This window comes from Sander vitreus, chromosome 14, assembly GCF_031162955.1.
Source record: "Sander vitreus isolate 19-12246 chromosome 14, sanVit1, whole genome shotgun sequence".
Classification (NCBI taxonomy): Eukaryota; Metazoa; Chordata; class Actinopteri; order Perciformes; family Percidae; genus Sander; species Sander vitreus.
In genome coordinates, this window is record NC_135868.1 from 7,274,953 (window position 1) to 7,302,918 (window position 27,966).

General features: G+C 39.4%; 2 protein-coding genes across 3 annotated transcripts in view; one reads left to right on the forward strand and one right to left on the reverse strand.

Moving 5' to 3' along the window:
- On the reverse strand, positions 1 to 16,821 carry eloa (elongin A). Of its 2 annotated transcripts, XM_078267492.1 has the most exons (13): positions 16,803 to 16,821; positions 16,542 to 16,657; positions 13,311 to 13,367; positions 12,526 to 12,638; positions 9,575 to 10,215; positions 7,757 to 8,076; positions 6,804 to 6,915; positions 5,035 to 5,187; positions 4,545 to 4,642; positions 3,532 to 3,712; positions 3,223 to 3,352; positions 2,180 to 2,355; positions 1 to 2,050 (listed from the first exon to the last, which is right to left on the reverse strand). In XM_078267492.1, the coding sequence occupies exons 2-13, from the start codon at positions 16,611 to 16,613 to the stop codon at positions 1,989 to 1,991; spliced, it is 2,115 nt and encodes a 704-aa protein (XP_078123618.1). In that variant the 5' UTR covers positions 16,614 to 16,657; positions 16,803 to 16,821; the 3' UTR covers positions 1 to 1,988. The 2 variants fall into 2 exon arrangements, with proteins under 2 accessions (XP_078123618.1, XP_078123619.1); XM_078267493.1 differs by lacking the exon at positions 16,803 to 16,821 and having other exon boundaries at positions 16,542 to 16,660.
- Positions 16,698 to 27,966, forward strand: part of klhl43 (kelch-like family member 43) — a 12,414-nt gene continuing 1,145 nt past the window's right edge. The window contains exons 1-6 of the mRNA XM_078267494.1: positions 16,698 to 18,006; positions 24,204 to 24,721; positions 24,969 to 25,117; positions 25,776 to 26,122; positions 27,158 to 27,457; positions 27,548 to 27,723. Of these exons, the coding sequence (XP_078123620.1) occupies positions 24,408 to 24,721; positions 24,969 to 25,117; positions 25,776 to 26,122; positions 27,158 to 27,457; positions 27,548 to 27,723 (1,286 nt within the window). The 5' untranslated portion in view covers positions 16,698 to 18,006; positions 24,204 to 24,407. The remainder of the gene's footprint in view (positions 18,007 to 24,203; positions 24,722 to 24,968; positions 25,118 to 25,775; positions 26,123 to 27,157; positions 27,458 to 27,547; positions 27,724 to 27,966) is intronic.

The following is a 27,966-nucleotide window of genomic DNA, read 5'->3' on the forward strand; positions in this document are numbered from 1 at the left end:
AACACAAAATGTAGGTTTAATTGGGAATAAATGCCACAATACATGATTTAAGGATAACATTATGTAAACAATATACTAATGCCTCTTTATTCAGGCCAACAGGACATTCTCTAGAAGCGAGTTTTTCCATATTACTGTACCTCCTCCTCTGCAGACTTTTTAAAATTGTTTAGTCATTTAGAGAGAAAATGAAGATCATTAAAACGCACAGAGGATGTTTGTGTTGCTTGATAAAACACCACCACACAAAAGGTTTCTGCACACACAGTTTTTAAGGGCAAAACGTCAATTTTAATAAAAATGACCATATAACATTTATTAAAATCTACTAAAATTACAATTTTGAATCTACTTCCTTTCAGGCCCATGATGTGGGGTGCCAGGTCCCAGTGTTGAAAATAAATACATCTCATCATTGTTGTAGACTGAAGCTGCAGACGTCCTATTAACCTTCTTCCTTATTGTTCTGTTTCCTGTTCTTCCTCTTCTCTTCCTGCAGTCTCTTCAGCATTCACTCAAGCTATTTCTCACAGTGAAGCAGATATATACAGGGACACACACATTTAACAGCAGGGAATCATGATCTGAAGCCACACGAGGGTTAAAATAACTTTACATTGTGTGTGTGTGTGTTTGTGTGTGTTTGCGTGTGTGTGTGTGTGTGCGTGTGTGTGATCGCACTACATATTAAAAAAATGCAACATGTTTAAATATGCATGTGTTTGTTTTTAAAAAAGCAGAGTCTTTAACCAGCCTGTTGATGTCTCGGCTGACATGCACCTTGCATGCCATTGTGATTAAAAAAAAAAGAAGTGTGTGTTCTTCATGTAGTGTATCATTTGATCATATGAAACGTAACAAACAACTATTCTTTAAAGGAAAATAATCAGTAATTTTTCTGTCCCGTGAAGGAAACCCTTTTATATTTTAGTAGACGGAGTATGGTTTTTTTGCTTTCTTGCTAAGAGTTAGATGAGAAGATCTATACTACTCTCGTGTCTGTATGCTAAATATAAAGCTACAGCCAGTAGCCGGCTAACTTAGCTCAGCATAAAGACTGGTAATGGGGAAACAGCTAGCATGGGAGCAGAATCCACCTACCAGCACATCTCACTCATTAACATGTTGTGTCTCAGTTAAAAGTGTGTAGTTTCCTGCGTAAAAATGACAATTCTGTGTTGCACAGGGGGATACCTGCTAAATCTTTTCTAGGTTCTGACAAGTAACATCCTGGCGTCTCCACTGGTTGCCTGGCAACTGATCCTGGCCAAATTGTAGTTTGGCACATTACTCCCCATAAAACTACGAATTGTTGTTTTTACACACAATTTTAAGAATATTTTTTTTACAGTGTAAACAAACAAGACACAACATGTTAGTGAACTTTAAAGGTGCTGGGAGGTAGGCAGATTTTGTTACCTTTGGACAGAGCCAGGCTAGCAGTCTTCATGCTAAGCTAACCGTCTCCTGATTTGAGCTTCACATTTAGCGTACAGACGTGAGAGTGGTATCAGTCTTCTTGTCTAACTCTCTGTAAAAAAGCAACAAAGAGTTTTTTTTACCCAAAGGGTCAAGCTATTCCTTTTAAAATGGCTGCAAGAAAACAAGAAAAATAACAGACTGTGTGTTTGCAGGTGTGTGTGTGTCCTTTGCGTCTTGTAAAAAGTTGGCGACTTCCTTTTCGTAATTTTCACAGACGTCACACCCATTGACCGTCATTGATGATTTAAATACTAAATACTCAAAGACCCCTAAAAACAGATGCTACTAGTTAAATAAAAAAAATCAATACTGAAAAGTTCCTATATCCATAAGTTTGGTGGATGAAAAGTGTGTGTGTGTGTGTGTGTGTGTGTGTGTGTGTGTGTGTGTGTGTGGTGGTGGTGGTGGGGGGGGGGGGGGGACCAAGGGCTCTCCAGTAAAACCTTTCTATACTTAAATTAAAAAAGACAGTTGGAATTCATAAAATACATTCAGTCTCTTTCACACTATCGGCGGGAGAATCTGTTCTTGAAAGCTTTGATAGTTTTGGCCATCATGGGGGCGATTTCTGCGAGAGGAAACAAATGGTTGGTGAGATTTAAAAGAACTCAAAACATAATTCTGGCTCTTTTTATGAGCCTAAACTCAGGACTGTTAACACACACACACACACACACACACACACACACACACTTACTTTTGACCTGTGGCTTGTCCCGGGCGGCAGGTCCTCCTCCTACTCCTCCTCCTCCTCCTCCTCCTGGTCCTCCTCCTCCTGGTGCTGAGGAGCGAGACGAGCTGGGAGAAGGGTTAAGTTGGGAGGAAGAGGAGTGGCTCGATTCACCAGAGTAATTTGTGGGAGCTGGTCTTATTCTGAAAGACATAGGAAGAGAAAAAAAGTCAGTGACTGTGCTAAATCTAAAACAAAGGGCCACAAAACACTGAACTAAATCAAGAAGTGCAGAAAATAGACTTCATTTCAAATTTCTATTGGGCTGAAACTAATGATTAGTATTATTATTGATTGTCTACTGATTTTCTTTCCAATTACTGATTTATCATGTATTATAATGTAGAAACACAGTAAATCCCCACATTTGAGAGGCAGAGAACAGAGAATCTGGTTTCTTTTTGCCTTGTAAATAACAATTATCAGTTATCAAAATTGTTGTCAATGAATTTTCTGTTGATCAACACTTCATTTCCATACATACGTTTGGAGAAAAACCTTTTGTTTTAAATGCATGGCTAATTAATTAGGGTATTAAATGCGTAAAAATATGTTTAAAAATGCTGTCTTTATAAATTATGATTTAAAGATATGCAAATATATTTGTCCAGAATGAGTGTGAGTGTCATTAGTAAACAGTAGTCGAATATACAGTACATCTTGAAACACACGTGTCATTAATTTTGTGAAATTAGAGAATACAGAAAATGTACAACCTTTGTCAAATTAGAAAAATACATGGGTTTACTTTTAAAAACACCCATTGAAAAATTTAGGTTAGCATAATCACCAAATATTTTATGAAGGTCTGTAATTATGACACATATTTACTCCCCTGATTAACAGTAAATACACCCTTGGAAAAACCCTGTGCGTACATAAATAAAATATTTATGTAAAGTGATCTCTCTGTTTTATGCTTATTCTATCTCAACAGTGCCACTTCATCACTAAATTCAAGTCATAAACCTAAATGCCAAATATGTCAATATGCTGGATGTGATACTGACTTGATGGGAGCTGCAGCTGCGGTGGACGTGGCCGACGAACCACTGATGGTGCCGAACTTCTCCTGTCGGCGGCGGACGTCACGTGGCGGCTTGGCGACAGAGTTCACAAACGCCATCTTAACCTGCCGACCTGCCAGGACAACACGCAACACTCACACTAAATCACCAACACTCCAAGACCTTAAAAAATACGCATTCAACATCAATCTGAGAGGTTTTTTTCTTCTTTTTTTTTTAATGAATGTCCATTGTTGTCACTTTCTAGTGCTCGTTAATATAAAACTATAAGTGACTCGATGCTTCTCCCACCTTTTGGCTTGTTGGCGTGGGCGGAGGAGATGTTCTGGGTGAGCATCCTCAGTCGCTCCTCGCGCTCGTCGTGGAGCCTCAGATACATCTCCCTCCACGACTCGTACTCCTGAGGAGACTCACGCTTAAAGTCCCGCTGACAGTGACGCATCCACAGCTCGTCGGATTCCTCCGTAAACCACTAAAAGAACAGAGGAACATCCATCAGGCTTCTCAGGCTTCCTACACACTGTGCTCGTCATTCTATAGTTCTTTTTCCTCTCGTCTATTTCAATTAGAGAGGTAAGTCATTGGTTTCTCTAATTTTGTTGGGTTCTATTTGTTATACCAGTGTTTCCCCCAGTGTATTGCAAGCCTGGTGACCCACCGGGCCCAAGTAGCCCCCCCACCAGGCTTAAAATCACTGGGAATTATTTTGTAATGTATTTTTAAGACGTCTTTAAACTACAGTTACAGTGGGGCGGTTCGGTTGGAAACTTAGACATTTTAGAACCTCCAGTTGGCTTTAAGCACTGACCTAACGTAGAGCCCTATGGAATCAGTCTTATAGCTTTTTTAAATTCTTAATTTCGTGATTCTGTCCATGATTCTGTTATCACAGAAACTATTGGCCTTTACATTAATGCTGACATCAGTCTGTAACCGTCCCCAGCCGGGTCCTCTTCGGAAAAAAACAGGCTTGCCACTGGGCTAAACTACTTTTCTGGGGGAAACCCTGTAGACCTTGCTAGTTAGATTTGTTTGCCCCCCCTGAAGTCACACTGGAGCTCCATCTATTTTAAAGCACTTTGTATATAAACACCTCAGTTGTTAAATCTGAGCATTCTGTCTCTGTGGCTGTCTAGGACTTGGGTAAGACAGGTCTTTTTCATGTTGTGTCTCGACCACCCCTAGACGGAGCATAACACTATGGAATGCATTATATTGACCTGGGTATAGAAAGACAAAGTGAGTGAGTGAGTGAGTGAGTGTGTGTGAGTGTGAGTGTGTGTGTGTGTGTGTGTGTGTGTTACCTGGTTGCTCTGCTCGATGCGGTACAGCTGCTCTGGTGTACATCGCTCCAGCACCGGCTCCAGGATCTCGAACGGCACTCCTCCAACCTCAGCGATGGCTGAAAGAGGCACAGAACAGTCACATCTGCGCAACAGTGTTTATTTGTTTTAACCACCTTAAGATAACAGGCAGGTGGGGTTGGGAAGTGACCACAGAGGAGTTCATATTGACTCTCAAACATTTGTCCCGGGATCATGTAGACTTTCCGTTTATCTTTTATTCTTTGTGGTAAGCCCCACCCTCTGGCACCTCTATCACAGTTCCACATTTGTATAGAATACAGAATGCATAATAAAACATAACATTATCAATACATTTTAGTGCTTCTTTTATGGTATACATAACAAGCTTGTGACAACATTGAGCTCTGGTGCCACCTGCTGGAAGACCCAATGACTGTTCTGTAGCTTTGTTGCTCCTGAGTATAGAATACACAGCAGCACCACTCACAGTCGATGTTGTTCTGCAGCACACGGATGCACTGCTCGTACAGAGTCATCATCCTGGGCAAGTAAGCTGTCTTTGATCCCGAGTACACCACCATCTTAGAGTTGAATCGCTTCCCTGTGAACCCGGAATCTTCCTCGTCGTTGCAGACAGGAACTGAAAGTAAAGAAGGGAGTGAAAGTCAGACAGTGTGACACCGAGCAGGGAAGGATGAACTCTATACAGATATGGTGACATTTGACAAGAAAGAAAAGAACTAGATTATAGTTTGCACAAATGCAAATATTCACTTGTTCGCACAGCCTACAGTTTGGTATTTGACACCCAAGTTTTGTTTAACTGAGTCTAAGCGACCCCAGTAGGGCTGCAACGAGCAATTATGTTTATTGTTGATTATTTTCTGGATTAATCGATTCGTTTTCTGAGGTTCATAGATGCACATTTACAGTTATGTGTTGGGAGATACAAAACATTCATCACTGAAATGAGCAAAGCAATTGGTGAACTTTCAGAAAATTCAAAATGCAAATTCAGTCAATATCTACACATGTGCTCACTCACCTCCCTCAGTACATTTACATAGACACCAGAAACCAGGACAGAAACCAGCTTAGGCAGGTAATCAGAGAACCTGTTTACATGCACTTTAGTAACCTAGTTAGTTACATTGAATCTGCATAGACAGTCAGTAATATTTTGCTCCTACATCTGACCTTATTTTGGCAGCATGGCTTGCTTATTACAAGGGTATTTATAGACATTTTCCATATTAGTAGTAGTAGTAGGGTTAGATTCTGTTTGTGCCATATCTCCCTGCAGTATTTAAAATGTATCCAATAACAAAATAGCGCAAAATATTTCCATATCTGGTTGACTAGACCTGTTTTTAATTAAAGAACAACACTGCTAATAAAGCTCTGCTAACTGGCTGACGAACACTTTGCATTTCCTATAACTTCTTCACAATAAAAGCATCCCGCCGCTTCTCCAGTGGAAAGGTTTCATTGTGAAGCAGCAACAGCTGGAAAGGTTGGGTTTGCATTAGCAGTTAACTCCAATACGACTAAAGCACTTTGAATTGCCTTGTTGTTGAAATGGGATATATAAATAAAGCTGCCTTGCCTTGAAAGTATTCAGTAAACAGTAAAATAAGACTGATAATTTAAAGTACAAAGAGGAACAGCGTGGGTCAGAGTGACAGTGGCTGTGGAGTGAAAACTCAGCTTCTCTTTACAAATCAAATGTTCAGCAGGAGAAACAAACTTATTTAGCCTTCTAGAGGCTACTTTGTTTAAACTTAAGTCAAACTTTAAATGGAAACATTTTAAATATGTCTGTCTGTCTGAAGTCTTTGTCCTGCATTTGCACTGTAATTGTAAAAATCTGATTAGAAACGCTATTACCCGTATAAATGGCCAAGAAATCAGTGCGCTCCGGGAGAAATTTAGCTGGGAAATTGTGTTCCTCTAATCCCTGTCCCACTTCATTACAGAAACCAGGTTTCCTGTAAATTAGGTTACTGGAGAAAGTTGATTGTAACTTGATTGTTACTCAATTGCTGCGCACTGCATGGTAGTCACAACCCCACAGAAGTTCATAAATGACTCAAGCATCGTCAGCAAGAAAATACAGGAACATGTCTATGAAATACTAGAATGGACTACGAGTTGTATAGTTGTAAAAAAATGACGGTATCCTAATGGTCATTATTTTAGAGAAGAAGGAACTGTGTCTCATAAACAAGACATGAATTATTAGGGTGAGGGCGTTACCTTTCCGTCTCTGAGGGGACAGCGGAGTGACATCGATGGAGGGCAGAGGTCTGTAATAGGGTTGAATCGCTGGCAGAGGGATTTCAGGAATAGTCGCAACGGCCTCAACTCCCTGCAAGCAATATAAAACAAACATTAACAAGCAGGATCTGATTACAACTTATCAAACTAAAGGTTTCATATACAATAATTATAAATCAAGGCACATTAAAAGTTGGTAGGCAGAGAAAAGCAGTCAAATTAAAAAATAAGCTTTCTTTTTGCGACAGATAAAAACATTGAGACCACTCTCATATGTTAAATATGAAGCAACAGCCAGGTGAGCCGTTTCCCAGTTTCCAATGACAAATTATTTTATTAGACTGTTGCAAGTTGTAGAGAAACCACAGAAAGAAAGCTTTAGTTATACTTGAGACTCTAAACTTGTTAAAGCCTTTGAAATCTGCCGGTTCCTGCTCTTTTTTACAAAATAAAAGCACATCTTTGATTACTGGAGAGAAGTAGTGGGTCAATAAAGTCTTTGAACCAGATCTCAACAGATTTTTAACATTTAAAAACGGCGGGTTTAAATTTAGAGCTTCAACAATTAGTCGATTAATCAAATAGTCGATCAACAGAAAATTAGTCAGCAACAATTTGGATAATCGATTCATCTTTTCACTCATTTCTCAAGAAAACATGCCAAACATTCTCTAGCTTCTTCAATGATAGTGAAGTGATTATATATAAGGTTTGGACTGTTGGTCGAATAAAACAAGCAATATGAATACATCACCTTGAGCTGTGAGAAGTTATAATGGGCATTTTTCTGATATTTTATTGACCAAAAATAAATCCGGGAGATAAATCGGTAATGAAAATAATTGTTAGTTACAGCCCTACTTAAATTATACTGAAAAAAATCCAAAGCAAATGTAAAATGTTCTTCTCATTATGTCTGCTGCTGTCCTTACCTTCTTGCGTTTTTCATGTGTTGTCGAACTGGAGCCTGAATGTGGCCTCTTGGTACTCTGAGTGCCGTTAGCCTTGCTCCCTTTTGAGGAGGAGGATGAGGGGACAGGCGGAGGGGTGCGTGAACGATGGGAGGACGACGTGGAGGAAGAAGAGTGAGGCGGTCGACTGTGTGACGAGGATGATGATGATGATGGCTTCTTCTTCTTCTTGACAGGCGTTGGGGCGTCATATGTGAGGAAAGATTCAAACGACATGGTGGGAGTCTCAAAGTCCTCTTCCTCCTCTTTGGGTGAAGAGTCTTTCGGCACCCGCAGTCGCCCTGGAAACACAGGGGCGAATGGAAAAGTTAGATGATGCAGTGAATCGTGGGAAATAAAGAGCCAAGTCCTAAGTGACTTACAACTACCAGAAGCTAAGACACGGTGAAACCTTCCAAATAGTTGGTTGGCCGGGTCAAACTAGGGCTGCAACTCACGATTAATGTGCCAATTATTTTCTCTATTAATTGATTCACTGTTTAGTCTATAAAATAGCAAAAAAAGCCCATCACAAGTTCCCAGACGTCTTCAAGTGACAAATCAAAAAAATAAAGATTAGTTTACTAAAATATGTGAAAAGGAAAGAAGATAAGTCTTTACATTTAAGAACAGACAGCAAATATTTGACATTTATGCTAAATTTGGCATCATTTTGCTTAATTTAAAAAAAATTAATTATAAGTTTCCTGACAGCAGAGTTACTAGTAACAGATTGTATCTCTACAGGATGTTGCTGAATGAATACTGAAACAGAAACTGGTGCACAGAGCTGCACAACTAATCATCAAATAAAAACATTGTTATTATTTTTGGCTTCTACGGTATAATGACTAAAGGTTTATGAAATGCAATTGTATTGTCCGCTTTGTGTTTACAAAAGCATTTCTGGAGCACCAAAACAAGTGCAAAGTGTTCATAGCTGTAATTAACTCATCTCTGCTTTCCAAACATGAGCGGGTGTAATGTAACTGCCTTCTTTATTAGTAATACATCCTTCACATTTGTTGTTGGCTGTGGTATAATTATCATAGAGTCCAGTTTTATTGATCATTAGCTTTAAGAAGTCACTCCATCTCATCGCCTATACCTACCAAAACGTAAATGTTTACAAAACTTATTTAAATTTAAGGTTTTTGTACATTTGAGGTTGTTTTTTTTTTAGGTTTTTGTTGCGCAAAAGATGAAAGTAAAGGCAGTTTTTTGCAATTTGAAATCTTCAATAAAAGTTCAATAAGATAACCAACTGTATAAGGTAAAGAGATAAACAGTCCTGATTTCAATATTGTAATCATAAAACTCATTTCTGGTGTATACTACTGCAGCCCTACTTATGCAGCCTTAACCCGTTTTCCCATTTTTGTTTCCTCTTAAGTAGCTATAATATTCTTATTTTACGCTGTCTAACAGTATCATAAATATATTCTGTATCTTCTTGTTCCAGCTCTTTATTAAAGCGATATAATGTTTACACACTGTTTGCCTACATTGCCTCATAAATTTCAGAAAAACAGGAAAATTACTCTTGATAAGACTGTAACCAAAGTATCTCAGGTGTCAAAGTGAGCCTCTTCCATCAAACACAAACTGATTCTATTTATTTTTAACAGGATAGCTCTCCTTACATGAAAGGGGAGAGAGAGGGGGAATGACATGCAGCAAGGGCCGCAGGTCGGAATCGAACCCGCAGCGTCGAGAACTGAGCCTCTGTAAATGGACTCTACCAGGTGAGCTACCCAGGCGCCCATCAAACACTAACTGTACGTTCACAAACACACTCACCATCATCGCCTCCTTTCTTCTTCTCCTCCCTCTTACTCTCATGTGTGGTGGACTTCTTGCTGTGCTTCGCAGACTTCAGTACTGGACTCTGCTGTCTCTCTCTGTCTGTGCTGCGTTTCTTCCCTTCACCGTCTTCCCTTCCTCCTCCTCCTCCTCCTCCTCCTCCTCCTCGATCGCTACTCATCTGTGCATGGCGTTGCCGCCGCTCCTCGTCTCTGTCCCTGTTTTTGTCGCCGTGGTGGTGGTTTTTGTTGGGTTCTTTGTTTGGTTTGGTGTGGCGGACCTCTTTGCGAAGAGGAGGAGGACTAGGCTCAGGCTCAGGCTCAGGATCAGGTTCTGGTTCAGGTTCCAGGTCAGGCTCAGGGCTCTCATACTCGTCCGACTGGTAGCCTCCTCGCTGTGGAGGGCTGTACTGCTTGTGTTGAGGAGGTGAGGGCGAGTAGTTCGTGTGATAGCCTCTCTCCTCCTCCTCCTCCTCCTCCTCCTCCTCCCCCTCTTCCTCCTCTTCTTCCATGAAGGAGGGCTCTTCCTCAGGGGAGGGCTCCCGGGTGCGTCTGTGGCCTCCTCCACCTCCTCCTGCCTCTGGGCCTCGAGGGTGTGTGTGCGAGCGCGGTGCCTCTTTGACGAGGCTGTTGGTGGGTCTGAGGTAGAAAGATACACAGTGGTGAAAAACATAGTACTGTTTGACTCAACTACAGTACTTCAACACAAATGTGATGTATTGGTAATATGTCTGGGAGAGAATCAACATTATTGTTTGTCTTTCAGTGGTGTGATCATACCATGTTCTGTTGTCCGAATTAATGATTACAAGCAACTTGTAACTACAAAGTAACAATGAGTTTTTAAAGCTTTAAAAAAGGTTTCTTCAATGTACTACCTAACAGTGGAACTGACGTCCAGCAGCCTTAATGGATACTGTTTCCATTTGGGGAGACATTGCACTACCACCACATGTATGTATCTGGTGCCCGTAGTTACCAGATACTTTGCAAATTACATTTTTTCATGAAAAATATGCAATAAATCACATGAAGCTTTAGGAGTTTAACCGACCCAACAACAACAACATGTATACGCCTCTTACGAGTTAACATGTCAATAATGAAAAGGACAGTTCTTCACAATGGGCCACATTCACCAAACGTTCTTATGAAGAAATGTGTTCTTATACCCCACTTACGCAGTTTTCACGAAGATTCTGGCCTTCAGCAATGTTTTCTTATTTGGGATATGTTCTTAGGTAGGAACAGAATCTACGCACATTCAAGAGCACTCTTACGCACTATTGAGGGCTGACATGTTGAGCAAAATAAGTAGTAAAACCATTTTACTCAGTTCTAATTTAATATTTATCTCCTTGTAAAAACAAATTTGTAAATAATTATTTTCATTATTTTACACATAATTATAGGTTTGTTTGTTTTAATAAATACACACTACAATTACACTTCTGCTAATTTGTAAAGCACTTTGAATTCCCATTGTGAATGAAAAGTGCTAGGCCTATATAAATAAACTTGCCTTGCTTTGCCTTCAATTCTCGTCAATAATGTTAACGGGGAACCTTGCCATCCAATAATAGGTGATTGATCACGCTATTTATACGCCCAAAGTATGCATATTTCTGCAGATTAGGACTACACCACACAATGGCGTATTTATAGCTGCTGTGGTGGCCAGCATCTGTCTTCTATGTTTAGAAATATTTTTCTTGCCTCAGATTTCAGATCAAACCATTTATTTTTTACTTCATCACTTCTGCGCCCTTCTCCAGACAGCGTTCACTGCATGAGTAACTGCATTCTATGCATCGGTTATATTTGCTGCATGTATCCACTGCTGACGCTACTAAATATGATGTCTCGTTTTTCGCTAACTTCTTGCAGCTGCACCTCCACTTCAGAATTACTAAAGTTTTTCCTTTCTTTTGGAGTCGAGGCCTTCACAGTCTTTACCAAGTCTTTTCAACATTTCTCTTGTGTGCTGTGTCACAGTGTACACACGGCCCTGTCATCTCATGCCCTTTTATGAGAATTAACGGGGCATTTACCTATGCTAAATAGGAGCTACGGGCACAAGCTTTCAATTTACGGAGGCATTAGGATTCATCATTCTAAGAACACGCCTGCGAACAATTCTGCTGTTTAAGAAAACATCATGAATCAGACGTAGACTCTTTTTTATTAGCATTTTCTGAAACATCAAAGGAGCAATTGAACGGGGAAAATCACTTCCGGAACCGGAGCCGTTTAAAAGGCGGGCTGTTACTTATGAGCTCTATTGGTGCATAAAGTTGGAGCTTTTTATTTCTCATTTATATTTAGCAAGCTGGATTTTAGTCAGCACTCATGAATACTGTATATATGAACTTATGACCCTTACCAATTTTTGTAATTGTGTATATTTTGGATGTCCGTTTATTGAAAATAAATAAATACATTTTATATTTGTTGCACTTTCTCTTACTTTGTTCTGGAACTGCTGCACAACAATTTCCCTTGGGATAAATAAAGTTCTGTTTTATCTTATTTTTCTGAACCTGAAAGAAAAGTTGATCAGGAACAAACTTTCAAGAGAGGTAAACTATTGATTACTTCTCCTTGGAGTTTGATGTGCTTGCTTCCTTTCTTATCATGTCTCTCACCTGAAACATCAGCTCAGCAGCATTACTCAACTAAACATGTGCCACAATATGACTCATCTTCAGAGTGAATGTGGTCCAAACTGGAGTTTATTTGTTTAAAAAAAAGACCACTAGGTCGCCTGGGGGGAGGAAAAACGGGGCCCCTGTTGATTGACAATAAGTTACAAGTAGATGGTGCATCTATATTGTATATGATCATTGCAGAGACAGAGACATACAGTAACGGGGACATGAGAGCTAAAGCATGGAGCTCTCCACTCCTTACTACTGTTTGCTCGTCTAGGCACAGTAATGCAGAACATACCTGTCCGCAGACTGTGGAACCAGTTTTTTCCATTTGGCTACGAGGCCTTTTGCCACCTCTCCAGCCAGTTGATGTTTCCTAAAAGAATTCACAGTCTTCCCGACACCAGTTTCCTACAAGAGAGAGCAAAACAAAGTGAAAACATGGGACACTGATCACTCTCTTTCTTTCTCCCATCTAAGCCCAGATTTACAAAGTTAATGAAATATTGTTTCGATTTATATTTTTAGCCTAAAAGTCTTACTTTACTTAGATATGAGAAGTGTCTGACATTCTCTTATATCTTGTCTGTACTGTATGTGTTTTTACTTTTACAGCTGTTACCATATCTTTGGCAGCTTCAGCCGAGTGATCTGATTGGTCAGAAACATGTCGAGGCTGTGCTGATAATTGCCATGAATTGCATATGACAAGAAAGAAAAAGCTGACTGAGCACAAAGCATTTTTGTTCCCATAAAAGGTCCAACTCTTATATTGCTTTTCAATTAGAGAAATCAGTGATGAAATGCCTTGCTAAAGAGCTCCTTCCCAAACTGGCTATCTGGTCTTGTCTGTCTGACTCTGGAGGTCCAGCAGGTCGCTGTAACTTGGAACAGTTTCACCAGAATTATAGTCCTCATAAATCCACCGAATTTAAAATTCCAACACAAAGAAAGCGGAAGGAAACGGAAAATACATGCATTCGGCGGAACTTCCTGCAGCACCGGAGCAATCCCGGAAGTGGAACGCGAAGGATATAGACTAATTGGCTGAAAATCTAGTTTAGAAATCAAGATGAACCTTACCACTAGTATGTCCACAGTCATGGGAAGTTCCCCCAGTCTTTTAAAAGTCTTCAGAAGCTGGAAAACAAGAGAACATTTAAATAATTTAGAGAAAGATTCTAGTATTAAAGTGGACAAATTTTCAGCATCAATAGTAGAGCAGAGGTCTACACAGTATGGCTAAACAAGTGGTACTATTACTTTGGTGTTACTGAAAAGAATCTTCATTTAAATCTAAAATCTTTGGAAAGAGTAAAGTAACTATTTCTCTTAGCACTGATGGACTGTAAATTAGTCATTATTACCATATACAGTCTATGATTATTTTGGGTTGGACAATATGACATTATATACTGTGAGATTAATACCAACGTAACTATTCCTTTAATATCTCTGCAGGTAATATTATAGCTCTATTAGCAGGACTGCTTGCAGTCAAGACTGCCATTTTATATGATTTTTGGTGTTAATGTGATCAAATATTTTGATTTGGTAAGGTATTTAATTGATAAACATATTTATTTAACTGGATTATCCAAAAACAAACAGTCACTCCTGTCTCGCTCTTTCATCCATGAACACGGTAAAACTGTAGTTTGACAAAATAATCTTATATGTTAATCTTACAGTATAAATTTTCCAGAGTTTACAGCTTCAACTCACGGTCTTCCTCAGCAGATGGAGATGGCTCAGTTGTCATAGATGACCACCTGTTACCACACGGTGGAAGTTCAATGCTAAGGGTCACCTGGCGACAACTGAGCCATCTCCATGACGATAGAGCAAACTCTATCTGCTAAATTAGAGCAAGAGATGAGGTTGAAGAACAGCAAAAGCAGGCAAGTTCACCTTTAGTTGAGGTTATTTTAATGTCATGTCTGAAAATCTGAAAAAAGGATCTCTCTCTCTCTCTCTCATATATATATATATATATATATATATATATTGCAGAAGAAGTGACACAGTGATGTTCTTAGAATAAATAAAGAAATAATAATCATCATAAAGATAGGATGGAGGTGTCATTCTCAGTCTACTTGTAGCTGTATCATTCATAATACACTGTATGTCATTACTGAAAACAAATCTTCATGATGACCGTTCATTCATTTATTAATTTGAAAGCATATATCTGTATGCACACACAACCAGTTTATTCACAGGTTTCGATTACAATCATTGTTCAATCACTCCCTTCTGAATGATTTACATGAAAATATTCTCAGATGTGGACTCCCTTTGTTCTCATTATTGTCTTATATAAAGCTCGGTGACCTACAGAAATCACACCTAGTTTATAACGTTACCTGGTGGTTACAGATCATTTAAATTAAACAGCAGTGTCTGATTAACACTGCAAACAGCAACATTTAGCAGCCCTGCGTCATGGAGAATGAATAACAACGTGGCCTAACCGGGCCGGGCTGTAGTAAAAATCTCTCAGCTGTGATTTCACCATTTTTTTTAAATGACTTCGAGTATAGCTCCTGTTTACCAAACCTAACGTTATCACACATATCATGACTGCTTTGTGTTGGGAGGCTACATTTGAGCAGTGAAAGTAAACAAAGGAGAGGTCGGTCATTGTCATTGTTATTTATCATCTAACCATGTTAAATTATTTAAGAGCAGATCCCAGTGCAGTGATGTGCAGCTTTTGTGTAACGTGAAATTCCATAAATCAGTTAACATTATAGGCCTGGAGTCGGTGCAACTGTCATTAATTTCCACACGTTAGTGAACGTTAGCTAAAAGGCTAACGGCTACTCTGGCACGAGTTTCGTTGTAAAGATAAATTATGTTGTGGTTAATGTTATTATTTTATTAACAGATAGAGTGTGTATGGGCGATAATAAACCAAGCTGACAGGTGTTAATATAAGCTAAAAGCCAGCGTAAAGAAGTACGTTATAACTAGTTAAAACCCCTTAATTATCGTGACGTCTCACATGACGCCTTCACAGGCTGTCGAAAATGCTGAAACTCTAAAGTGAGCAATACACGTCCAAATCTATTCAACAATTCAACAAAGTATTGTCTTGGATTCTTCAAAAGTATTAAGATACTAAGAACTTTTACAGTATGCAATACTATCAAAAGTTAGACACGCATATCTAGTGAATTAGAAAGCAATGTAGCCTATTTTCCTTCTGCAATACAGAACATATCGTCTTCTAGTCACTCCCGGCTGAATTGGAAGCCAATTAAAGAATGTACAAATAAAATATGTAGGGAAATATGGATTGGTAATGAAGGGGAAAACTAGAAAATGTACTGATATACACAAATTAATGTAATTGTGAAAGATCACAAAGCTAAATTAACAAATAAGCCTTACATTTTCCTGAAATTCAACTGCAAAAGAACTGTCAATTTATTATATTGTATTTTAATGTCATGTATTCTATACTTAATTCTATTTTTTAAATGATTTTGCTACTCAGACATAAAAACGATCTGTAGTTCCACAGTTGTGCTGCCTCGTTGTTGTATTGTTCAGTACAGGATAAAAAAAGGAAAATCTGGAAGGTGAGCACACACGAGTATTATTATGACAGGATATTAGTGGTAAAGGCTCTCATTTGTATTTGTATTATACTTCTGTTGGTGAATGTATTTTAAATGTTATTTATGAACATTTTAAAATAATTTAGTGTTAACAAGTCAGTGTTTTATCTGACAGACAGAGAATTGATCTTATAGCCTTCATGTCATGTCAACCTCTATAAACTTGCATTTGTGATGACATAAACTACACCTATAGGGTTAATGGTTGGATTCGATGTAGCCTATAAACAACATGATGCAATTCATTTATTTCTGCCCTATTATGGTGATTAGTGGGCTGTCATGATTTGCATTCCTGTGTCGTTTGTTTATTTTACAGTTGTCACAAGTTGGCACAGAATGATTTGCCTTCTGTACCCCTGAACTACACGATTTATATATTAAACAGGTAGGACTAATACAGAAAACTACTGTAGTTTCAGAACTATCGTTTATATTTACAACTAGGCTATCATTTGTATTTCCGACCCCAAAAAAGCAGTTGAATGCTGTTTAAGGTAAAAGATTTTCAGAAGACGAAGCCCGAGAGCGGCCCTCAAACGCAGCATTTAAAAAACCGTTGCGACTTTCGGAGAACTGCCGTGGCCGCGGCTTCGTTTCGGGTACCGGAGACAAACCGTCGCATTTAGGGAGACAGTCGGTGCTAAACACCAAATCTGTCCGTCTCGACCTGTCCAGTCGTTACCTTTCGCGGCTCCGGATTCTCCAGGAGCCGGGACTGAAGTCTATCCACTGTTTCCAGCAGTTCCTCCGCCATGTTTACTGCTGGTACCGTGTCGCCCGGAAACTACTTCATTCTGACTGAACCGAGAAAGGGAGAAAAAAACGGAGAGGTTCCGCTTGTTTAGTGACCGCTACAGCGAGAAAAATGCGTTTCATAGCCGTTTCAAATTAAACGGATAATATTTAGTTATAATACAATATCAATAAATACATAAATAATTACATTTTAAGAGGAATGGGGAAAACCCCTGAAGTTTGTAGCTAGCTACATTAAGAGAACAGTCGTGAAAGACGGAACTACGTCACGGTCACAGCTAACGCAGCACGCAGGGAACACCTGTTAGTTTGACGTCAGTGAAAACGCTGAATTAGCATGTAGTAACCTGGCAAAATATATATCATAAAATAATAATAAATGTATTTAATGTATTATAAAAATAATACAAAATATAATCAACAAACACATTATAGTGTAGCTATTATTATAGGTTAATAACATATTTAATAATACCTTTTTGATCACTGGGTTAATGTTGATAATTGATAATGGGGGGGGGGATTTATAAGGTACCTAGCAGTATGCTATATACATAGTAAATCAAATTAGCCCCACCTTTACCAGCTGCAACATTGAAGTATTGAACACATTAATGCATCAATAATTATAATCCAATAACATTATTCTGAAATGTGCCATTCTGCATAAAGAGTAGCCTACTTTTACTCTTGGTATTTTAAATATATTTTGATGCTAATACTTTGTACTTAAAGTAACATTTGTAATGCATGACTTACACAAGTAACTATAGTAATACTATAGTAACTCTATCAACCTGTGCTCCCCCTTTAATATAGGGATACATTAGATAACGTGTTTTAAGCCTGTGTTTGCAGATCCTCAGTGAGAGTTTTTCCTGTGTTGTTGGTGTGAAAGAGGAATGAGTGAGATTAACAATCAAACAAAGAAAGCAGACACACAACCAAATCTAAAACCTGAAACCACAAATGCCATGAGGGGGGTCAGGCGGGGTCGGGTGAGAGGAGAGACGGTCTCTATGGGATATTTTTGGAGGGGAGGTCGACGAGGAGTGCCTGTATTTGGAAATGGAGGTGGGAAATGAAAGAAGAGGATCTGATGTGAGCTCAGGGGGGCGTGGTTGAATTTTAGAGGTTATGGGGAGGGGGGCGTTGAATTATACGTTACAGCTTTGGTTGGGACCCTGATTTCCTTCTGATCCTGACACACATACAAACACACAAACACACACAGCACTCTGACAGACTGACAGAGGACGGACGGACGAAGCAAGCAGGAACCTGTTAGAGAACAACAAAGAAAAAAGAAAGAAGGTAAAAGAAAGCTCAAAGAAGTGAAGCTGAGAAAGCAAAGGAAGGGAAGAAGAGCAGGAATCAGCAGGGAGAAAGAGGTAAAAATACATTCAATTTCACTGCATCACAGCTTGTTGAGTCTAGAAGAGTTTGTAACTTAAAGGAAGCTGATTTTTGTATCTTAAAATCTGTACTTACACTTTTATTTCAACTAAAGTTTCAATGAAGTGAGTTAAAATGAAGACTGTTTACATAGAAGTACATGTACTCACTTGGGCTTTACTTTACACTACTTAATTACATTTCAGAGTGAAATACTGTGGACTACTTTTTAATTATCTACTAGTTACTCTAAATACTTTACAAAACATGATCAGTATGATAAACATTAAACAGACAGTAGTTAAAATTAGCTCCACCTCCACCCGCTGGAACATTAAACTGAATATCAAATTATATGTTTAATGACATCATCGTATTGATTATTAATGTATATTAATATTCATATTTAACTGCTGAATGGAAGAAATGTGAAGTAGTTTCCATTTGCCGTTGAGATACTGCTGCACCGCAGGGGGGTGTCGGTCCTTCTCTTTCCAGTCCTTAGCTGTAAAACACACAAAATACTCACACAAAGTACATGTTGTGTCTCAGCACCTATTAATACACTCATGAGATAGACAAGGAATTCAGCTGCAGCCACAGAGCGATAGTGGTGGAGAGGCACGCAGGGTGGTGTTTTTAGTGTGTATGAGCAGGTACTAGTGAGGGGCAAAATAACAGAAACACTCCATAAGAGTTAATATACCACTCTGATAAAGCTCATATAATGTTCAGGTTTTATTAAGACAGTCAGTAGTGTCGATTCAATTCAGTGGTTATCTATAAGGACCTTATAGCAGCTGTAGTCAATATTTTGACAAACCCACACAAAATTATTGCCCAACTCTGCAGTGTGTTTTAGCGCCTTTTAGCTCATTGTTTTGGTTTACTCTAACTGCTGTTATAGTGTCATTTTCGGTCACCGCAGGCAGCTGTTTTTAATGGAAAAGCTCTAAAAACCCACTTTACACTACCTGCTCAGTACCAAACAACAGACACACACAGAGACTAGCAGTTGAACATAGTGGAGCATTTAGCAGCTAAAGAGACAAGTATTTCTCTCAGGAATGGGTGGAGACCAAAAACAGAGCAAAAAGAGGGTAAATATTGGACTTACATCCATCTGGTGGACAGAAACCACCTCTAAATGAAAGATAATGTTGCTCCGTAACTGCTGGATGTGTAAATAAGCAACTGTTATGACTGTTAACTGTCATATCAACTTTAAACACAATACCGTGTAATCTTTGTTGTGTTCACAGCTTGTATGCACTGCTTCCAAGTGGCCAACAAATCTGTTATTGCAGGTTTAAAAGGAAAAGTTCAACATTTTGGGAAATGCACTATTTGCCTTGTTGCTGAGAGTTAGATAGTATGGAGCCAGAGGCAATTAGCCTAGCATAAAGACGGGAAACAGCTGTGCTGTTTAAACCTAATTCAACTTTTCATTTAAAAATGAGATAAAGTGTTATTTTTTTTCCTTCATAAGTCTTGTGACAGCATGAAAACTGTCATTCTTCTTCTTTTTTCTCATTAATATAAAAGTCACAATAACTTAATGAGCAAAAATATATTTTAGAATTAAAAAATATACATTCACATAAATATACATACATATGCAAACACACATAAATAACAACCACAAATAGGTACCTAAATACTATTATGTAACTAAATTAGGACTGTCAAACGATTACATTTTCTTAATCGCGATTAATCGTTGAATTTCTATAACTAAATAACTAAGAAATAAATGCAAAAAAAAAAAAAAATTACGCATTTCTTTCAGGAAACTTCTAAGGAAATGTAGTCGGTTCTCCTCTGGTTGCCAATATGGCCACGGTGCTGTTGTTTTGAAAGGAGATGCTGTTGTTAGTTACAGTATATTTGTCAGTGATGGTTGGGGTGGGGGTAGTGAGGTCTGACTCCCAGTATGGTGGATGACAGAGCAGCTGCTCCCGGCTCTAACCTTGGTTCCAGATATTTCTGATGGCTGATCTGTGCAGAGATTATTTTCATGCCACACAAACACTGAACAAGTGGTTTGTTTGTCTGAAACGTCGCCAAGACTTTGATTTTACATTTCACGTTATCTGCAGAAGGGAAAGTTCCAGTGTACATTTACTCAAGTATCCTACAGTCATAGTACTGTAGGCTACTTTTACTTTTGAGACACTTGTACTTTAGAGTATTCCTATTCATATAACAGATACAGTTACTGTTTACTTTAGAGATTTTACTTAAAAAACACATGATGAGCTTATAAAACACAACCCATTAAACCAGTGGTTCACGACCTATTTGGGGCCCCTTGTTATGTTTCAGTCTATGAATTATTAGCAGTTTCAACAAAGATAGTTACATTTAAATAAACAGTTTTATGCCCAAAGAGATAAAAGTATCTCATAATTCACAACAAAAAGCAGAGATTAGAAAAGTCCAAAATAAAGTCCAAAATATGAAAACCAATTTGTTAAACAATACTTTGTTTTTCCTCTTTCCTCTCCCAATAATCATCTCACGACCCCTCAAAATGTATCTTGGAGGGGCCCGACCCCTAGTCCATTGGACTTAACTGTATATAAAATAGTTAAACCAGCTCCACCTCGAACAGCTACAACAGTAAACTTTACTTTAAATACATTTAGCTGATAATACTTCTGTAGGACTTTTACTTCTAATGGAGTACTTCTACTTAAGAAAAGGGGAATAATAAGTTAAACAGAAAAAATGTGGGACAAGATTGTTCATGTTGTGAGTTGTGGTCATTGGTAAAAACAGGACACAAGGTATTATTTTTTTATCTTCCACCTTGTTGTTTTTGCATGAATCTATCTTATTTTTTGTCATCATCCTGCCCCTCGTGTCTCCAGTTGGCCCTGACACTGAATTTCTCACTCACATGTTTAAATGGCTCCGTGCCCCTGTGATCATAAGACTGAGGGTCACATTCACAGAAACTCTTGGCTGCTGTCAAATAACCTTTCTTCTCGGTTAATTTTTGGTGTGAGGAGGTTATGCAGTGTCCTGGCTGCTGGATGTTGCTGAAGAAGCCTGTATGGGCAGTAACAGTAAGCCCTTCCTCTTCATATGACACCGACAACAGCTGCTGCTCCGTCCCCTGTCTGTCCATGTGTGGAGGCAGTTGGCTGGCGAGCCAATAGAGGCTATTTAAAAAGAGCCAAGTTCATACACAGAGCGAATGAGGAGGGGGAGGGCGAAAAAAAGGGATGGAGAGAGACGTGTACATGTTTGTGGTCAGATGCACTTGCTGTTTTAGCATTGCCAATGTTATTTAAAATGGCCATCAGATGAGGTTAATAAAGAGGTCCCAGACAGTGGTGTGAAACAGTTGTTTCAGGTGCTGTAAGCTAAAGAAACTTTGAAAGCACAATAATTAACATAAAAAGCTTTAGTTTAGTTTTAGTTAAATAATAAACAAGACTACAAGTTTACAGCCATGCTTGCATCACTGTCAGGCTGTACTTGAGCTATGTGCTAATGTTGGCATGCTAACCCTAACTCGCTCACAATTGACAGTACTAACATGCCGATGCTAAGCAGGTTCCGTTTTCACCATGTTAGTTTAGCGTGTTAGCATGCTAACATCAGCTAATTAGCACAAAACAAAGTACAGCGGAGGCAGATGGGAATGCCATTAGTTTTGCAGGTATTTGGTCATTAAACAGAATATTTGACCTGATGATGGAGCTATATGAAAAGTATGAGAATCACCAAAGTTGTTAAAATCCATCGTCTGGGAACTATGAATGTCTGAACCAAGTTTCATGGTAATTCATTTGACAGTTTTTCAGATATTTCAGTCCGAACCAAAGTGGTGAACCGACTAACTGACAGAACATAACATTGGTGTAAATATACAACATGAAAAAGGCAACTAAAAGTCAGACTATGAAAAGATCCAGTTCAATCTAATAAATAACTGAGCTGAAGCAAAGATGAGAACATGTAAAGTAGAGATTTTGATGAGGCTCAGTGAGAGAGAGAGAGAGAGAGAGAGATCATTTGTAACTGGCACACAGATAAGGCCCCAAATAGGCACTGGGGTTTCTTTTAATTTCCACCCTGACACAGCACAGAGGTGATCTCTGCACAGCGGCTCAGGTGAACAACAACAGACTGTGAGCCAGAGACAGATCATCGTCTCTTGCTGCTGTTCACCACCAGGCGTCCAGCTCACTTTAGAGCCCTTCAACACAGCAGTAATATATTCAGATATTACTGAGTTGATATTGCTGAGTAAGAACGCTGACTTTAGGACTACTCGCTACTTTAACTACAATCACAATAGCTTACCATTTTATCTAAATGCTAAAGTATTTTAGCAGTTGAGATTATCCCACAATTGTCATTTGTGGTTGCAGTGTGCTGTTTTGAAAGATTTACATAGCCTCGCTGTGGTGGGGGAAGACTCGCGTTAAACTTGTGTTGTTGTTTCCGAAGCTTGGTAAACCACAAATTATTGGAGACATTTTTTTTATACAAAAAAAGAACTACAGAGATTTAGTGGCTCTGTCAACAAATAAAAACATTATATTGCTTTATCAAACATGCTGTCAATTGGTGAAATCTCAATTCTCTCATTGCCACGTCATAATTGGGAGACCCAACACCCGATACTTTTTTTTTTAACAGGAATTTAAAAACAAAACTATTATCATTGTATAGTTATTATAGTATAAGGTAGAGTTTTGACACTATTGCTGACCAAAAAAATAGAACTCAAACGAGTGTACAGTTTTGCCTCAGGCATGAGTTTTGTTGTATTGTTCAAGTACAAAACAAACTTTTCGCTAATCCACAGTGGAGTTTTGATTCGGACCCAGTGTGCTTTTAAGAGCTTTTAGTCTTTTTTATCGTTTTACAAATCAAATGACAAAAGAGACACAAACACAAGAAGAGAAAACAATTCCTTCCATCCAAGCGTCATGCAACAGATACCAAACCAAACCAAGAAAATACAATAAGTACAAAGAAAACACTCCAAAAATTGAGATATATTCCCTTAGTTATAACCCTAACTCCACACTCTGTACACCATTTCTGCTGTTTCTTTATTTCAGACACCATTTACTCTGCATATTGGCACTTAAATGTGATCCCTTCACTTCGTTACAGTCTTCCCTCTCTACACCAATGTGCTGCAGTTTGCAGACCGTGGCTCATTGCGATCATGAATAAGATTCCCCAGTTACATTGAATGCCGGATGGCTGCTGTAAATTACAAAACCTGACACCTGGCCACTCGCAGCTGTCATTCACACCGCCGCCAGCTCACAGAGACACAGAGATTGTAGGTGATCCTCAGATTTATGTAGATAAGGTGTCAGTCTGTGTTGTTGTGTTGTGTGATGTTCAGAGATTAGCAGAGAAATGTGCATCTGTCAGTGGGTCTGTTGTGCCCTCCAGTGACCATGAAACTGTAATTTAGAGCCTGGAAACATTTGCCCGGTGTGTTTCAGTTGTTTATTTGGAACACACTGTTTGCTTTGAAAGACACCTTTCGCTTTAATAATACGACACATTGTGGCAGACAAAGAAGAGATGACAAAAGATTTTAAGAGAGATGGAAAGTGATTCTTGGTTTTTTTTAGTGAACTAAAATCAAGTAGAATAAATGTGTTTTTTTTGCACATAAATCTAATAAAATTACTGATCAACATAGTCCAAAGCTTTCATGTTGTATATGTAATTTCAGTGCAGGAGGGAAATCAAATTCCAGACCGTTTAATCTTACTTTACATATCTAATCCGTTACTGTGGACATCATGTTTTCTTTTATCACTGTCAAGTTACATTATGGTAGCACAGTGTCTCTGTTTGTTGATTTTCATACTTATCTTAAGTTAATCCATACTGATGGCTGCCTTAAGTTAAAAAACATTCAAATATCCAAAAACTGTGACAGGTTTGTCACATATTGCTTCTCGTACACCAAAAACAATGATACAACATACATAGAAACTGATAGCGGAAGTCAGAAAAACACCTAGAAATATCCAAAATATGTTGAATATATGGAATAAATGTATACACTGGTGTGGTTCCTTAAGCAACATTTCTGTGTTTCTACACACAATGTTATAAATAAAGATAAATCCAAGGGTTTGAACAGTTTTTGTCCTCACTTTGCGAAGGAGAATTAAATCTTTGTTTTTTCTTCTTTTTGTAGGTGCTGTGTGCTGTGTGCTGTGTTTAAGCAAAACCACCAACAATATCCCAACCAGTCAAAGCACTTCCCTCAGAGAAACACCTCAGGAAACATTTTTTATTTCATTTTGTTGATCAGCTGGATTTTTAGCAAGTGAACAGGTTTCCCTGTTTGTCAAGAAAAGTAGACTTAAAACCTACAAAAAACAACCTCAACACTCACACAATGGCCCCCAAGAAGAAGGCCTCCCGTCAGAAGAAGCCTGCCATGGAAACCACCCCTCAGGTCGCCATGGAGACCATCCCAGTCCAGCTGAAGGTGGAGAGCCGTGGTGACGGTGTGGTGGTGGTGGAGGGCGGGATGAAGAAGATCGAGCAGATGGCGGCGCTGGACATCGCTCAGCTGAACAGCCTCAACCTGCCGCTGCCGCCGCCGGTCATCAAGCCCGGAGAGAGAGGCCTCGGCCTGGGCAGCGAGCTGACACGGCCCCTGCACGGCAACGCCCTGCTGGAGGAGCTCAGCAAGATGCGGCAGGAGAAGTAGGTTCTGAAACTGATTGGGACATTTGTGATATAAATTGATACATTTACAGTACGGTAAAGTTACAATACAATAACGATAATTTGCAATAACGATACAATACAATTATGATACCAAACAAAACTCATATACTACTGTCACAAATGATATTGTATTTTATGATAACTGGCACTTTCCTACTTCAATATACCATTATATTATAACATGTGTCATGAGTATCATCCATCCTCCTGATCTCCTCCTCAGGTTCCTCACTGATCTGGAGTTGGCCTGTAAGACGAAGGCCTTCGACGTCCACAAGCTTGTCATCTCCTCCGTTAGTCAGTACTTCAGAGAGATTTTGGCTAAAGACCCGAGCATGAAGCGCCTGGAGCTCCCCTCCCTCTCACCTCTAGGTATATCTACCAATTTACTTTATGTTAAGCTAAAGTTATATATGAATACGATTTATTTATCTGGTGTGTCCATCGATAAATATATGTTATGCAGCCAAAAGTAGTTCAAACCTCCAGGACCCTTTATTTTACCTTCTAGTCAACATCCCAAACTGTATAGATGCCAAATATATTATGCTTAATTTTTCGAGAAATTAGCATAACTGGGGAAACAGTTGATTAGTTGATTTTAATCATTGTTTAATTGTTTAAATACGTTAAAATGATATAGTTCCAGCCTTTTTTTAACTACAGTAAACTCAATAGGCCTATCTATGAGTTTTGGAGTGTTCGTTAGACAAAACAAGCCATTTAATGACGTAACCCCAGGCTTCAGGCAAAGTGTGATGGCCATTGGGCACTATTTTCTGACATGTTATAGGACAAATGATCAATCAATTAGGAAAATAATTGCCAGATTAATTGATCATTTGGATAAAAAAAAAACATTAGTTTCAGCCCTAAAAAGATGCACACGACAAAATGTGTGACTCAGTATATGCATCATGATGCTTTAAGCTGCTTGAAGGAAATAAATCAGGTTTAAATTATTCCGTTTCGTTTCTACCTCCTGATAAAATATCTGGTTTTAAATCAATCTGTCTCGCGATGTCTGCAGGCCTCGCTAACGTCATCACCTTCGCCTACCTGGGTCGCGTCCACATGTCCCTCTACACCATCGGTTGCACCGTCTCTGCCGCCGCCACCCTGCAGATCTCTCAGCTCCTCAAGATGTGCATGGACTTCCTGCTGGCCGAGCTCAACGTGCAGACCTGCGTCTACATCTGGAACATTGCCGCCGCCTATGGCCTTAGGCCGGTGTGTGATGCCGCCCGCCGCTTTGTCCTGGAGAACTTTGTGCAGTTCGCCGACACGCCGCTGTTCAACCAGCTGACCTTGGAGCAGATCTCCGCCTTCCTGCAGGACGACTCGCTGCTGTTGCCTTCAGAGGTCACCGCCTTCCAGGTGAGACGTCAAACTTTGGCTTTGAAGGTCAGAGGTTAAAAAAATGTGTAGCTGAAAATTTAGGTTGAAATAGGATATGCTGTCAAGTGTCAACATCCATTTTTGATTTCCTAACTGAGGATAATGGAAGGTCTTCTAGGAGGCGCTGCTATTTTCATACAAACCTAAAAACAGACCCCACACCAGCTGCTCAGAGCATAACACAGATCCATGAAGCTAAGCAAGTCATCTGCAGTCCGACCGTGAGCAGAAACCACCAAGTATAACTCACTGTATGCAAGAAGAGAGCTCGTTTATTAATATACAACTCCGTTACAGACCTAAATAGACAGACAGCTGAGAGAAGCAGTTATCGTTGTATTTATAAACTGGAACAAATGTAAGTCCGACACTGAATGGGACTATTATCCTGATTTCTTCAATTCATATAACATTTTATAAAATCTAAATCCATGTGATTAGATTTTGTATTTGATTATATAATGTCATGATTTGAGTTTGCTGCCTTGTGTGAAAGTCTTACAACTGACACAGGGCGTTAAATGTCATCAGACAAGATAAAGAAATGTTGCTGAATACATTAATAAATACTGTTTTTTGAATAATTAACATAAATATAAAGCGTTATACTTTTCATTCAACCTCCAGTCAGTTTGTAAAAAAAGAGCTTATTTTCTTACCACCAGTTAGTTGATGAAATAAATTAAGACAGACTTTTCACTAGCTGATGTTCATTTTCAACTCCTTAGTTTTTAACATTTGGGGCCTTGCCACATAATTAATTATTTAATCTATTTCCTATTTTTCCCAAGCAACATTTCCTACCTTTCTACTTTACCTAACTCTATTATTTATTGATGTATTATTTGTCATATTTTTAACTTGTTTGATACCCTTTAGTCCGTTTTGCAGCTACGTATGAAGCCATTTTTGTAACTTGTGTTTTGAAAGGTGCTCTATAAAGATAATTATATTATATAGCACATGACATAGGTCAGTATTATATATGTTCACTGTAAACATCTCTCCTTCCAGCTGGCCATGAGGTGGCTTGACTTTGACGCCTCTCGTCAGGGCCACGCCACAGAGCTGCTGTCTCACATCCGCTTTGAGACGATCCCGGCCAGCGAGCTAGTGAGCCAGATCCAGCCGGTGCCCCGCATGATGATGGACCCTCACTGTCACCGCCTGCTGGTGGACGCCATGAACTACCACCTGCTGCCCTACCAGCAGAACACCCTGCAGTCCCGACGCACACAGGTCCGCGCCAGTCAGCAGACTCTGCTCACCATCGGGGGTCGACCATCACTCACCGAGAGAGCTCTCAGCCGCGAGGTCCGTGCTTTGGTTTCTCTGTCTCTATTATGCAGCACTTTAAAAGAAACGCAAGAAAACTCCTCACTGACCTTTGCCCTCTGTGTGCAGGTGCTGTGGAGAGACCCTCGTGAAGGAGGAGCCACCTGGCGTCACCTCACCCAGCTGCCGGCGAAGAGCTTCAACCAGTGTGTGGCTGTGATGGACGGCTTCCTGTACGTGGCTGGAGGAGAGGACCAGAACGACGCCCGCAACCAGGCCAAGCACGCCGTCAGCACCCTCAGCAGGTAGGAGGGGGCTGACATAGTCTGTAATAAACACAGAAAACACCGTATGAGCAGACACAAACTCATTGATGGATTAATTAGGAGGCCACTATTAACTTAGTTACTTTCCCTCTCTGCATTATAGCCTACGTAGTCCCAAATTTGCAGGTTGGCAATCTGATTAAACACCTTTATTTAGAAACATGCACCATGTACTCACATTATTTGTAGAGTTGCAAAGATGAATCGATCCGTTGTCTTAAC

What these genes read in the sequence shown, in the direction of transcription:
- eloa (XM_078267492.1), bottom strand. Translation starts at nt 16,613, where the DNA reads ATGGCGGAGGAACTGCTGGAAACAGTGGATAGACTTCAGTCCCGGCTC. An exon ending in TGACTGTGGACATACTAGTG is followed by an intron (nt 12,639 to 13,310) that starts GTAAGGTTCATC and finishes TCTCTCTTGTAG; the next exon opens with GAAACTGGTGTCGGGAAGAC. An exon ending in GAAGAAAGGAGGCGATGATG is followed by an intron (nt 8,077 to 9,574) that starts GTGAGTGTGTTT and finishes CTGTGTTTCCAG; the next exon opens with GGCGACTGCGGGTGCCGAAA.